This window comes from Mus pahari, chromosome 1, assembly GCF_900095145.1.
Source record: "Mus pahari chromosome 1, PAHARI_EIJ_v1.1, whole genome shotgun sequence".
Taxonomy (NCBI): Eukaryota; Metazoa; Chordata; class Mammalia; order Rodentia; family Muridae; genus Mus; species Mus pahari.
In genome coordinates, this window is record NC_034590.1 from 97,236,981 (window position 1) to 97,248,865 (window position 11,885).

Here is an 11,885-nt window from a genome sequence, read left to right on the forward strand (position 1 = left end):
AGACACTCCAGAAGAGGGACTCAGATCTTGTTAAGGATGGTTGTGAGCCACCATGTGGTTGCTGGGACTTGAACTCTGCACCTTTGGAAGAGCAGTCGGGTGCTCTTACCCACTGAGCCATCTCACCAGCCCTTAGTCTTCCTTTTTAGTTCTCTGAAGCCATGAATTTGTGGTCAGGGGTTTTTGTTTCTGTTCTTGTGGCTCTCCCTGAGTGTGATTCTAAGCAGAACAGGGCAGCTGGGGCATCAGTGAATCCAGAGTCTTCCATCTTTGCTGTCCTTCTTCTGATCATTTGTTCCCTCCCATTCCCGAAAACTGTCTCGGCTCTGAGATTATTTAACATGGTTTTATTTTTCACTAATCTTAGGAGGACATATACTAATGGCCCCTGCCCTTCTTCCCACAAGTTCTAAATGACCTTTCTTCTGGTCGACTGAGCTGTGGCCAGTCTGTAAATGTGCTCCTCAGAGTCATGTGGAGGGATAGAAACCTGGGCTTGCCATGTTGAATGCGCACATAGGTAGTGCTAACGGAAGCTATATGTTTAGGTGCCAGACCTTAGGGAGCAGTACCAGCCACCCTGATGCTGCTGTTCATTGTCAGGGTAAAGTAAGGATAAGTTTTCAAGAAAACCTCTGTATCCACATTTCTATATTAAAATGTCCTTTTAGCTGGGCAGTGGTGACGCACGCCTTTAATCCCAGCACTTAGGAGGCAGAGGCAGGCAGATTTCTGAGTTTGAGGCCAGCCTGGTCTAACGAGTGAGTTCCAGGACGCCAGGGCTATACAGAGAAACCCTGTCTCAAAAAAATAAAAACAAAAGTCCTTTTAGTGGCTGGAGAGCTGGCTCAGTGACTGCTCTTCCAGAGGACCTGGGTTTGAATCCTAGTACCCACATGGTGGCTCACAGCAGTCTGTCATTCAAGTCACAGAGGATCCCTTTTTGCTTCCTTGGACACTGTACACATGTGGCATATATGCAGGGAAAACACCCATACCCTTAAAAATGTAGTCAGGCAGTGGTGGTGCATGCCTTTAATCCCAGCACTCAGGAGTCACAGGCGAGTGGCTCTCTTGAGTTCAAGGCCAGCCTAGGCTACAGAGAAACCTCTCCCTCCACTCCAGTCCCCAAATTATAAAATAAGATATTCTTTCTGTTATTCACTATATAAGCCAGGCTTATGTAGTAGTATGGTGGCCCACTGTGTAGTCCCAGTACTTCTGAGGCAGAAACAGAGGCAATGAGATACATTTGAGGCTAGCCTGAGCTAAATATTAAAATTCTGCCTTAAAAACAAATTTCAAATAAAGAGTAATTCTAATGGAAGCCTAGTAGTGTATTCTTATGATCCTAGGGACTGGGGAATTTGAGGCAGGAGAATCAGGAATTAAAGGCAAGCCTAGGCTACTTCGAGACAGTTGTCTCAGAAGGAAATGAGGACACAGCTCAGTGGTGAGGGTTCACCCTACATGGGTGAGGTCCTGTGTTCAGCACCCCCCCCTTCACACACACACACACACACCCCGAGTTTTAGCACTATGCAGATGTCACATGCCACAGCACAATTTTGGCAACTTATCTCGGGCTGTGATGTCTGGTGATGTATTTTTTTTGAGCCAGGTTAGTGCCTGGCAAGTGACTATGGTATTGTTATAAGATGAGATAAGAGTGTGAGTCAGCCCTGGCCTGGGGTCCTGGCTTGCTCTGTTACTTTGTAATCAGGTGTTCTGGGGTCCTGGCTCTGTTACTTTGTAATCATGTGCTCTAGGACAGGTGTTCTCATCTGTAAGCAGAAGTGATTAAATAGAGGTGTGGCTTCCTTTAAAAATTTTTTTAATTTTAAAATATATGTATATGTTTGTGTAGGGGGGTATGTTCGCATGAGTGCAGGTGCTTACATAGGCCTGGGGTGTCAGATACCCCCGAGTTGGGGACCCAGGCGGGTGTGAGCCATCTGATAAGGGTCCTGGGGATTGAACTCGGACCTTCTGGAAGAGTGGTATATGCAGTTAACTGCGGAACCTCAAGGCTGGCTTCTTCAAGGCTCAGCAGTGTTCTCACAAGAGAATTTGGAAGGGAAGTAAATCTGAGATCTTGGGCCTTGTGCAGTTCTGGGCTTGCTGCAATTCTGGGGTGGGGCCAGCAGTCCACCTCAGGGACTTAAGTCAGTAGTGTGGGGGTAGGAGGACTCTGAACTCTTTTTCCTGGAGAAAGGGGAGGAGGAGGCCTCTGGACTCGCTCTGCAGCCGCTAGCAGTCTCTTTGAGTGTAAGTCATCCCAGTAGGGTTTCGTGGACAGAGCCACTTGTGGAACGTGGCCTCAGTGAAGCTGAGATAACTAACGGTGGGACTCAGAGAGGTCAATGCTGTATCAGGGAGTCAGCCTGGCCTCGTTTTCTATTGCTGTGATGAAACATGAAGTCCCCAAAGGACCTCAGGGAGGAAAGGATTAACTTCATCTTACAGCTTATAGTTCATTATGAAGTCAGGGCAGGGACTCGGGCAGGACAGGGAGGGGAGGCCATGAAGGTCCACAGCTTACTGGCTCGCACGGCTCGCTCCGCCTGCATGTTTATACTACTCAGGTCTACCTTCCCAGGGCTGCCCATAGTGAGCTGGGCTATCTCATGTCATGAGTTGAACATGATTGAACATTAAATGAGCATAAAAAAACATGCCCTCACAGACTAGCCTGCAGGTTAATCTGGTGGAGAACCTTTTTTTTTTTTTTTTTTTTTGGTTTTTTGAGACGGGGTTTCTCTGTGTAGCCCTGGCTGTCCTGGAACTCACTCTGGAGACCAGGCTGGCCTCGAACTCAGAAATTCACCTGCCTCTGCCTCCTGAGTGCTGGGATTAAAGGTGTGCGCCACCACACCCAGCCTTGGAGAACATTCTTAAGTTGACATTTTCTTCCCAGATGAAGACACACTAGCTTGTGTCAAGTTGACAAAACGACAAAACAAAAAGCCTAGCCTGCATATACCACCAGGAAACTTCAAGTAGAGGAGAGAGAGATAATACTATTTCATTTGTGTTTGAGAATGGTCTTCTTGATACCAGAAAGTAGATCGGGCATTAGCACTCAGGAGGTAGAGGTGGGAGAATTGTTGCTAATTTGAAGCCAAGTAGGTCTACACAGGCAATTCAGTCCAGCCAGCATTACATAGCAGGGGTGTGGGGAGGGTGTCTGCAGTCAAACCTGATTCTGGTGCAGAAGGAACGAGAGAAGTTCAGGCAAGACTGTTGTTGAGCTAGAACGTGCAGGCAAGACTGTTGTTGAGCTAGAACGTGACCTCAGGAGTCACGTGGAGGGTGCTGTTTATTGGATAATGGGTGAAGACACCGAGCATCCTACTAGGGACAGAGCATTGAGCAAAATGTTCCTGCATGCTTGGAACTGACGTTTCTATGGAGGGAAGACAGGATCCCAAAGGAAAAATGTATACAGTGTATCAGATCCCGGAGATTCGGGCTTAGGACTCAGGAATGTTGAGACTGAGAGCTCTCCCTGGAGTCTTCCCTGAGGGGATAGGAGCAGGTCAGCTGAGATGCCATGTGTTTCTGTGAAGAGCCAGTCATGTGGAGCAGCAGCAGCTGGGGAAACTCCCATGTTGGGAGCAGGTGTAGGGCAGATAACGAAGACCATGAGGGCAGGCTGGGAGGGGCCTGCTAATGCTACTTTATCTGCCTAGGGCAAACTGAGAGTCGAGGCCGGCTGCAGGGGGTGGCAGAACTTCGCCTAGCTGGCCTGGAGCTCACCGATGCCTCCCTGAGGCTCCTATTGCGCCACGCTCCCCAGCTCAGTGCCCTGGACCTGAGTCACTGCGCCCACGTTGGGGACCCCAGTGTCCACCTCCTCACGGCTCCTACTTCCCCTCTTCGAGAAACACTGGTGCACCTCAATCTCGCCGGTAAGTGCGATCCCCTGTCCGCCTTGCTTGCCTGGCTGTGTAACGTCCCTGTCTACCGTGTGCTACCTACTTAGCTGTCTCAACTACCACTGCTCCATCTGCAGGGTGCCACCGCCTCACGGACCACTGCCTTCCACTGTTCCGTCGATGCCCACGTCTTCGCCGCCTGGACCTACGCTCCTGCCGCCAGCTCTCACCTGAAGCTTGTGCCCGGTTGGCGGCTGCTGGGCCCCCTGGCCCCTTTCGCTGCCCAGAAGAGAAACTGCTTCTCAAGGACAGCTAGTTGGGTGCCGATGCCTCCTTCCCCCAGGACTCAGCAAGAGAACCTGGACTTTTTGCCTTCATTTCACCCCCTGTTGGGAGGCCAGGTCATTTTCTTCATGACTTGGCACTCCTCAGTTTAATGACTTGGGATTCCTGCCCAGGGACTTGAGCCAGCCTTCCCTCTCTCCCACCTGCACTGATATCTCTGGGGGTCTTTGCTTCCCATCTCTCCCTTTCACCTGCTTCATTGTCCATCCCCTCTGGGGAGTGGGTCAAGAGGTACTGGGGAGGTGCTGAGCCAAAGGGATGGTGGGAGGGAGGGGCAGTGAAGGTGCAAGTCTGGAGTAGGGAAAATGAGGTGACATGGTATCTTGTACACAGGATACTTGGGGCTGGGGGAGGCGATGGATGGGTGTGGGGAGGGCAGAAATCAGACCAACAAGGGTTCAGGGAACAGAGACCAGTTGGGTGGGATGGGGGGCCAAAAAGGGAAACCAGAGGAGCAATTGGGGATCCGGGTGTCAAGACAGGGGGCGCTACAAACCAGGAAATGCCAGGACTGGACTGGGGGCTGGGAGAAGAGTAGATGTGGGGATAGTACCCTCTGTGTAGGGTTACCTCTCTCCCCTTCCCTCTATCCAGATTTCAGTTTTCCCCGACCTTGACTCCTTGAACGTCACTGAAAATGGCAGCTATTGCAAGGAGTAGGGGCCGCGGGTCTACCTGCTATTAAGCTCGGTGGCCCAGGGGAGTGGTGAGGGGTAGCCCAGACCCCTGCCTGGCTCTCTACATAATACTTGAACATTCATCTGTACTGAAGTGTTACTTGAACCGGGGGAATCTCGGACTTGGGGGAGTGTGATGTGAGGGGACCAGCTTCACCGAGACTGGGCTAGTGGGTACCCAGTTTGGACTGTCCCACCCCTAGCTTTCTTGCTTTACTGTCTTGAACTGCTCCACCCTTCCGACTTGAGTTGGGGTGGGGAAATGTCAGCTTAAAGATGGGCAAGATGGGACTCCTCCAGTTTGGCTCTTCCCATTCTTTCATCGTCATGGAAACTTGTGTCCCATTTGCCCAGGGAACTGCCACTCCTGGTTGCCATGGAAATAGCAGCCAATGGACACCTCCGGAAATCAGTGCTAAGACTGGAAACGGTCCCTCTTAGTTGCTGTGGGAACTTAGTAACAGACTCTTGGCACCTCCCCTCTCCCCACCCCTTTCCTTCTTCCAGTGTGGGGGTGGGGTCTCAAGAGCCTGAGGGAGGAGTCCGGTCTAGGTCCCACTCAATTTAGGCCAGGGGGAACTGGATTGTACTACATGGGGGCGGGGGGAGGGGAATCTATCCACATACCTCAGGTAACAGGAAGGTGCGCGGGTTGGGGGCGGGGGCTGGGCGGACCAAAGGCAGGAGGGGGGGCCTGGGGTTGGAGAAAGGCTTGACGGTGGGGCCGCTTGCGGGAGGGGAGGAGGCACCCCGGCAAGGGACAAGTGGGGCACCCAGCCGGGCTGGACCCCTAACCCCACAAGTCTGTACAATAAGGTTTGCTATAAAACTCAGAATCTAGCCGGGGCCGCTGACTTTTTTGTGTGTGTCTGCGGTGTCGAGTCTGAGCGGTGGGTAGGGATGGTGGAAGGGGCTCCTATGGTCTCTATGGGAGGAAAATGGGCTTTTCTTGAGATGACTGCTCAAAGAGGAGTGTGGAAGTCTGGACACCTGTGAATGTCCAGGTATACACACTGGTTGGTCTGAGGTCAGCAGTTCCCAGCAGAAGCTGTGTCTGAGCATTCACGTCGTGGCCTGGGTTAGTGGGTCCCTTGAGATCTCTGCCCATGGGCAGACTGCGGGGGTTCGGTCTCACGGCTCCACCCAATCATGTGGTCACCGGGCTCCGCCCCTGCCCCAGTTCCTGTTTCGGCCCCTGGGCCTTGTAAACGCGTCCGTAACTGTTCCCGCTGGGTCTGCCTTGCCACCCAGGATGGGGTCCTGCCCACGCTTGGGCCGTCCCTTCTTGGGGATACGAGGCGCCTCGGCCCCTCCTTGACCATCTGCGCTTGTGGTGTAACTACTCTCAGGATGAAGGGCGGCGAGGGGGATACGGGCGAACAGGCCCCGCTGAACCCGGAGGTGGACAGCCCCGCGGGCTCAGCCACGTACCGGGAGTTCGTGCACCGCGGCTACCTGGACCTTATGGGGGCCAGTCAGCATTCTCTGCGGGCGCTCAGCTGGCGCCGCCTCTACCTCAGCCGGGCTAAGCTCAAAGCCTCCAGCCGCACATCTGCTCTGCTGTCGGGCTTCGCCATGGTGAGGGGTGGGAGGGGGTACACGGGGTGGGTAAAGCACGTGGTGGGAGAAGTCAAGAAAATGGGTCCCAGTACAGGACTGAATAAATACAGGGTTTCTTTAGGGTAAAAGAAGGAGCTAAGTCCCAAGGAACTGGAAAAGCCCTTTATGTCGGGGACAGCGTTGGAGTAGGCACAGCTCTAGTCTAAACAGACTGAAGATCGGTCCCAGAAGTGCCATGGAAGAAGGGAGTAAAGAGGTCAGCAGATGCAGGCTGGTGGGGGGGAAAGTTACCAAAGTGGCTTAGTTACCAAGTCCTCAAGAGTTGAAAGGCAGCCAGAGCTGAATGAGAGCCTATATCAACCAGATCGGGGAAGGGGGACAGAGTATGGAAGTCACCTGAAGGGCACATCCTCAGAAAGATACCCCACCTCTCAGAAGGCACAGAGAATGCCAGAATTGCCGGAGAAACTAAGAAACCCGTGAGGAAGCTGCTGGGGAAGGAAACTGATCAGGGAGCTAGCCGATAAGAGAGTCTGATAAACTGCAGGTGTGGGAGGATAGTGTCAGCTAACGGTCCCAGCAGTGGCCCCGGGAAGTGGAACTGAAGATGCCTGAGTGTGGCCCGCAGATGTGTCCTGGTTCCTCCCTATTTACAGCCCCAAGCCGACATCCACTCCCGTTGCCATCTGTGGGAAGTTGTGAGATCATAGGAAGTGCTGTCTCTGTGGTCTGCCAAGCTTTTGTCCAGGAGGATGTGGGATTCTTATGGAGGCCCCTAGAACTAGGTGTTAGAACGAGCTCTGCTTAGCAAAGGAGGCTCTTCTAGAACAGTGTGCTAACTAGACTGCATGGAAGCTGCTGTTTAGACAAGGATGCTCCGCAGGGTATGGGTGTGGAGTGAAGCTCTGCTAGTTTCAGTTTTCTTCACACTTGGGGGGAGGGCACCCTTCATAATGTACCCTTGTGTAAACAGACCTTGGAGGGAGCTATGGTGAGGTCACATAAAAGTAACTTAGGTCAATACCTCCCTTTGTTCTACAACCTCAATATCTGGACAAAAGAATCTGTAATCTTAAAAGGTTGCTCTTGCTCTGTTGCTTGCGAGGGGTCCAGATTCCCCACAAACAGCCCCATAGTTCCTGAGGACATTTGACTGAAAGGGATCAGCACCAGCCGAAAGAAGGGCATAGCAGCTTGTGTTTGAGCCACGTGGCTCTGCCTGCTTCTAAAGGAACAGTACAGTCTGCAGAAGTTGCAGAGCTGATCGTTGGGGTGTCAGTGTAAGAGGGCTTTCTCTGAGGATCAGTAGGCTGAATGTGTAGGTTCTAGGAACAAGGACCGCCCCTAGTTCTGACAAAGAGCGCTAGAGTGGACCCTGGGAGACACCAGAATTAAGCCTGGCCCAGATCCCTGTTTGTAAACACACCTGCCTACTATCTGCGGTGGCCCAATTCCCCCAAATACTCAATTTTATTCTCGTAAGTACCACTGCTCTCCTGCACCAGAGTAATCTCGGGGATCCTTAAGAAACAGAAATGGGAGATATCCTCCTAAACCCAGGTGGCCTGAAGTTAAAACAACACACAAATCATATTCACAGGCTGTGAATCTAGCCTAGTTCTAGTTGGTAGAGTATTGCCTACCATTCAGGAAATCTAGGTTCAATTTCCATGTAAACAATACCAACATGGTATAGCGCACCTATAATCCTAGCACTTGAGGTAACTAAAAAAAAAAAAAAAAAAAAAAAAAAAAAGGTTGCTCTTGGTTATACAGAGAGTCAAGGCTAGCCTGGGCTTCATGAAATCCTATCTCAACAAACATTCAATGTTCAGTACCCGGTCTAGTGGCAGTTGTCCGTTAGAAAAGGTCTGAGATGCTGAGGCATGTTAGACTGCACACAGCAAGCTAATGACAGGATTTTGACTTCAGCAGCCTGGCTTTAAAGCCCAAACTTGTCTATCAACACAAAGGTTTGCAAAGTTCAGGCTAGCTGGGTGGAGTCATGGTAGACTCCCTGACCTGTCAAAAATGAGCAGCCATGATTCATCCTGGATAGTTGGCACATTTGAATGCAGACCTGGTGTGACTAGATATGACAAGTTTTTTAGACTGATTTGGAAACATGAATTTTAAGAGTTGGCAATTACTACCTTTTGGGTTTTCTCTTTTTCTGCCTTAGACATTAGCATCAACTCTAATAGTCTGTGCCTGGCTCTAGTCATAGAATTTAATGTTCAGTATTAACTTTCTCAATGAGACTATTGTCCCCATTTTTCAGGTGAGAAACTGAGGGAGGCACTTGTTCAGAGATCACACAGTTGTTCAAGGTCATATGACTGTAACCCTGCTCAGGACATTGAAGTAGGAGGGTAGTGAATTTGAGGCAAGTCTGGACTAATAGGCTGTTGTGAGGGGAACTACAAAATGTAAAACTGAGAACAGACCCAAACATCTCAGGATTTTTGCTTGCTTTGGGTCTATTGTGACATTTTTTTTTTAAATAGGTTTTCTATGTAGCCCTAGCTGTGGCTTGGTACTCGGGAATTCACTCTGTAAACCTGGCTGGCCTTGAACTCAGAAATCCGCTTGCCTCCCAAGTGCTGGGATTAAAGGCGTGTGCCACCACGCCCAGCTGATTGGGTTCTTTTGAGATGAAGTTCCAACCACTGGAGGAAGCATAGGCTACTCTCAAACTTGAGATCTTCCGTTTCAGCTCCCCACATGCTGGAAAGCATGTGGCACCACACCAGCCTGAGGCTGCTTTTTAGTTTTATTTACTATGGGCTAGGGATTAAACCTAGAGTGATGTAAGTGCTAAGGCTGCTACCACCAAACTACATTCCCATGCTGAGTCTACTTTTTTTTTTTTTTTTTTTTTTTTTTGTTTTTTCGACAGGGTTTCTCTGTATAGCCCTGGCTGTCCTGGAACTCACTTTGTAGACCAGGCTGGCCTCGAACTCAGAAATGCACCTGCCTCTGCCTCTCGAGTGCTGGGATTAAAGGCGTGCACCACCACACCCAGCTTTTAGCCAGTAAATTATAGCCAGGTAAAAGCTCAGAAAAATGTCAGCCCCTTTGAGACTGAGGTGAAATCACTCAGTAAAGCTGAGGCAGCAGGATCACAAGTTTCAGCTCAACCTGCACTACCCAGCAAGCTCCAGGCTAGCCTAAATTATGAAAGCAAGATGCTACCAAAAAGGGGGATGGGATGAGGAAAGCTGGGTATCTCCTATGCTCTAAGTTTTAGGATGTTGTAGTCATGATTCTAAACAGGCAGAGCAAAACACCTGATGAAGACATGTTCTAGGGACTCAAGTGTCTTCCTTCTTGTGCCCACAGGTGGCCATGGTGGAGGTACAGCTGGAGAACGATCATGAATACCCACCAGGCCTACTGGTGGCATTTAGTGCCTGCACCACTGTGTTAGTAGCTGTGCACCTGTTTGCACTCATGGTCTCCACATGTCTGCTGCCCCATATCGAAGCCGTGAGCAACATCCACAACCTCAACTCTGTCCACCAGTCACCACACCAGCGGCTGCACAGATGCGTGGAGCTGGCCTGGGGCTTCTCTACTGCCTTGGGCACCTTCCTCTTCCTGGCTGAAGTGGTTCTGGTGGGCTGGGTCAAGTTTGTGCCTATTGGGGCACCCATGGACAAACCAGCTCCTGTTGTACCTATGTCCCAGGTGCCACCTGTGACTGTCTCCCTTAGTTTAGCTTCTAACCTCACACCATCCTCTGCTTCTATTACCACATCACAACAGCCTTCCAAAGCCTGTCCACCCCAGCAAGTGTGTGATAGTGCTCATGGACCAGGCTGGCAGGCAGCTATGGCCTCCACAGCAATCATGGTACCTGTGGGACTAGTGTTTATGGCCTTTGCCCTACATTTCTACCGATCCTTGGTTGCCCACAAGACAGACCGCCACAAGCAGGAGCTGGAGGAGCTCAGTCGCCTGCAGGGGGAGCTGCAGGCTGTGTAAGCCTGGCTTTAGACTGTTGCAAGCATTGCCTCAGAAACCCCAGGGATCCACAGACCTTCTTTGCTGTAGGCTGGAGCCACCTCCTGTAAGCTCTGAGGAAGAGGCCAAGTTCCTGCCCAGCATCCCACACTCTCAGGAATGATCCCCGCCATCATGTTCCGGTGGGTTTTGCAAATTCTGCTCTGCTTGGGGAACTGTCTCAGTCTAAGGATCCTGGGTTAAATGAGAGGAAAGGAGGCCTGCCCTAGTGAGATCCCTGGTGGTGCTGAGCAGTTGCTCACTCCTCCAGGAAGGTGACATGTCTGCACAACTGTCCTCAAGGCAGTCAGCCCTTGCTTATCTGTATAATCTGCTTTGCAGTTAGCATCCTGGGAGAGGTTCTGCAGGGCTCCTCAGATGAGCCACTTCACCCTTGGTGACTTGTGGTGGTCTCTCCCACTGCCCTAGGCACTGACAGTCCTTTGGCCAGAGCTGGGATAGGAGGAAGTTTTGAAGAGTGAGGGATTGTACAGCTACCTTGACAAGGGTTGGTGAGTTGGTAAGGGAGAATTCAGAGCTCTTCTTCAGACACTGAGTTTTTCTTTTGTTTTTCAAGCCAGAGTTTCACTATGTCTGTTGCTCTGGCTGTCCTGGAACTCTCTCTGTAGACCAGGCTGGCCTTGAACTCACAGAGATGTACCTGCCTCTGCCTCCCATGTACTGGGATTAAAGGCATGCACTACCACAGTCTGACACTGAATTTTTGATGCACCTTGTTTTGTTTTGTAAATAAAGTGTGTGTCTCACATATGTTCCTATGGCTATGAATGGGATGAAGGGGAAACCTTGGGTAAGGTTCTGTGTTCCTAAGGGCCAAATGGAGGTAATGTACATGATGAATGGTATGAGTCCATCAGGTACTGACAAGATCTGATAAACTTCTGAATGTGGTAAACAGTTATTCTCAGACTAAGGCCTCTGAACTCTAAACTTGGGATTTGGGTAAGCTTCTTTCTTGAATGATCCCTTCATCTTACGGGACTATTCCTAAGTTCTCTCATTTACTCATCACAGACATCTCAATAAACAAGTTTTATATTTCCCATTTTTGAGAGGCAGCTGAGGCCAAGAGGCTGATTTCGCCCAAAGCCACAGAGTTAGTCTATGACCTCAATTACCTTTACTATCTTCAAGGGATTTCTGGAAGAGAGAAAGGGAATTGGTACCCTTCCATTGGGACAAATCAAAGGAACCTCAGCCCCTGTACCTTCACATGCATTTGTTCCTCCACCTCAGAACTTTAGAGTATAATCCTAGTCTAGTCTTATGGTGACAGACCTTGTACAGATCCCTTTCCTTTTTTTTTTTTTTTTTTTTTAGGTTTTTCGAGACAGGGTTTCTCTGTGTAGCCTTGGCTGTCCTGGAACTCACTTTGTAGACCAGCTGGCCTCGAACTCAG

The 11,885-nt window shown here is 50.4% G+C and overlaps 2 protein-coding genes across 3 annotated transcripts in view; both read left to right on the forward strand.

The window, feature by feature from the left end:
* Fbxl19 (F-box and leucine rich repeat protein 19) overlaps positions 1 to 5,747 on the forward strand; it is a 21,491-nt gene extending 15,744 nt beyond the window's left edge. For both annotated transcript variants that reach the window (XM_021192336.2, XM_021192345.2), the window contains exons 10-11: positions 3,693 to 3,911; positions 4,016 to 5,747. In XM_021192336.2, coding sequence (XP_021047995.1) covers positions 3,693 to 3,911; positions 4,016 to 4,194 — 398 coding nt within the window. In that variant the 3' untranslated portion in view covers positions 4,195 to 5,747. The remainder of the gene's footprint in view (positions 1 to 3,692; positions 3,912 to 4,015) is intronic.
* A 250-nt stretch (positions 5,748 to 5,997) lies between these two features.
* On the forward strand, positions 5,998 to 11,229 carry Orai3 (ORAI calcium release-activated calcium modulator 3). The gene is made up of 2 exons (XM_021192367.2): positions 5,998 to 6,478; positions 9,803 to 11,229. The coding sequence occupies exons 1-2, from the start codon at positions 6,050 to 6,052 to the stop codon at positions 10,445 to 10,447; spliced, it is 1,074 nt and encodes a 357-aa protein (XP_021048026.1). The 5' UTR covers positions 5,998 to 6,049; the 3' UTR covers positions 10,448 to 11,229.
* Positions 11,230 to 11,885: the final 656 nt, after the last annotated feature.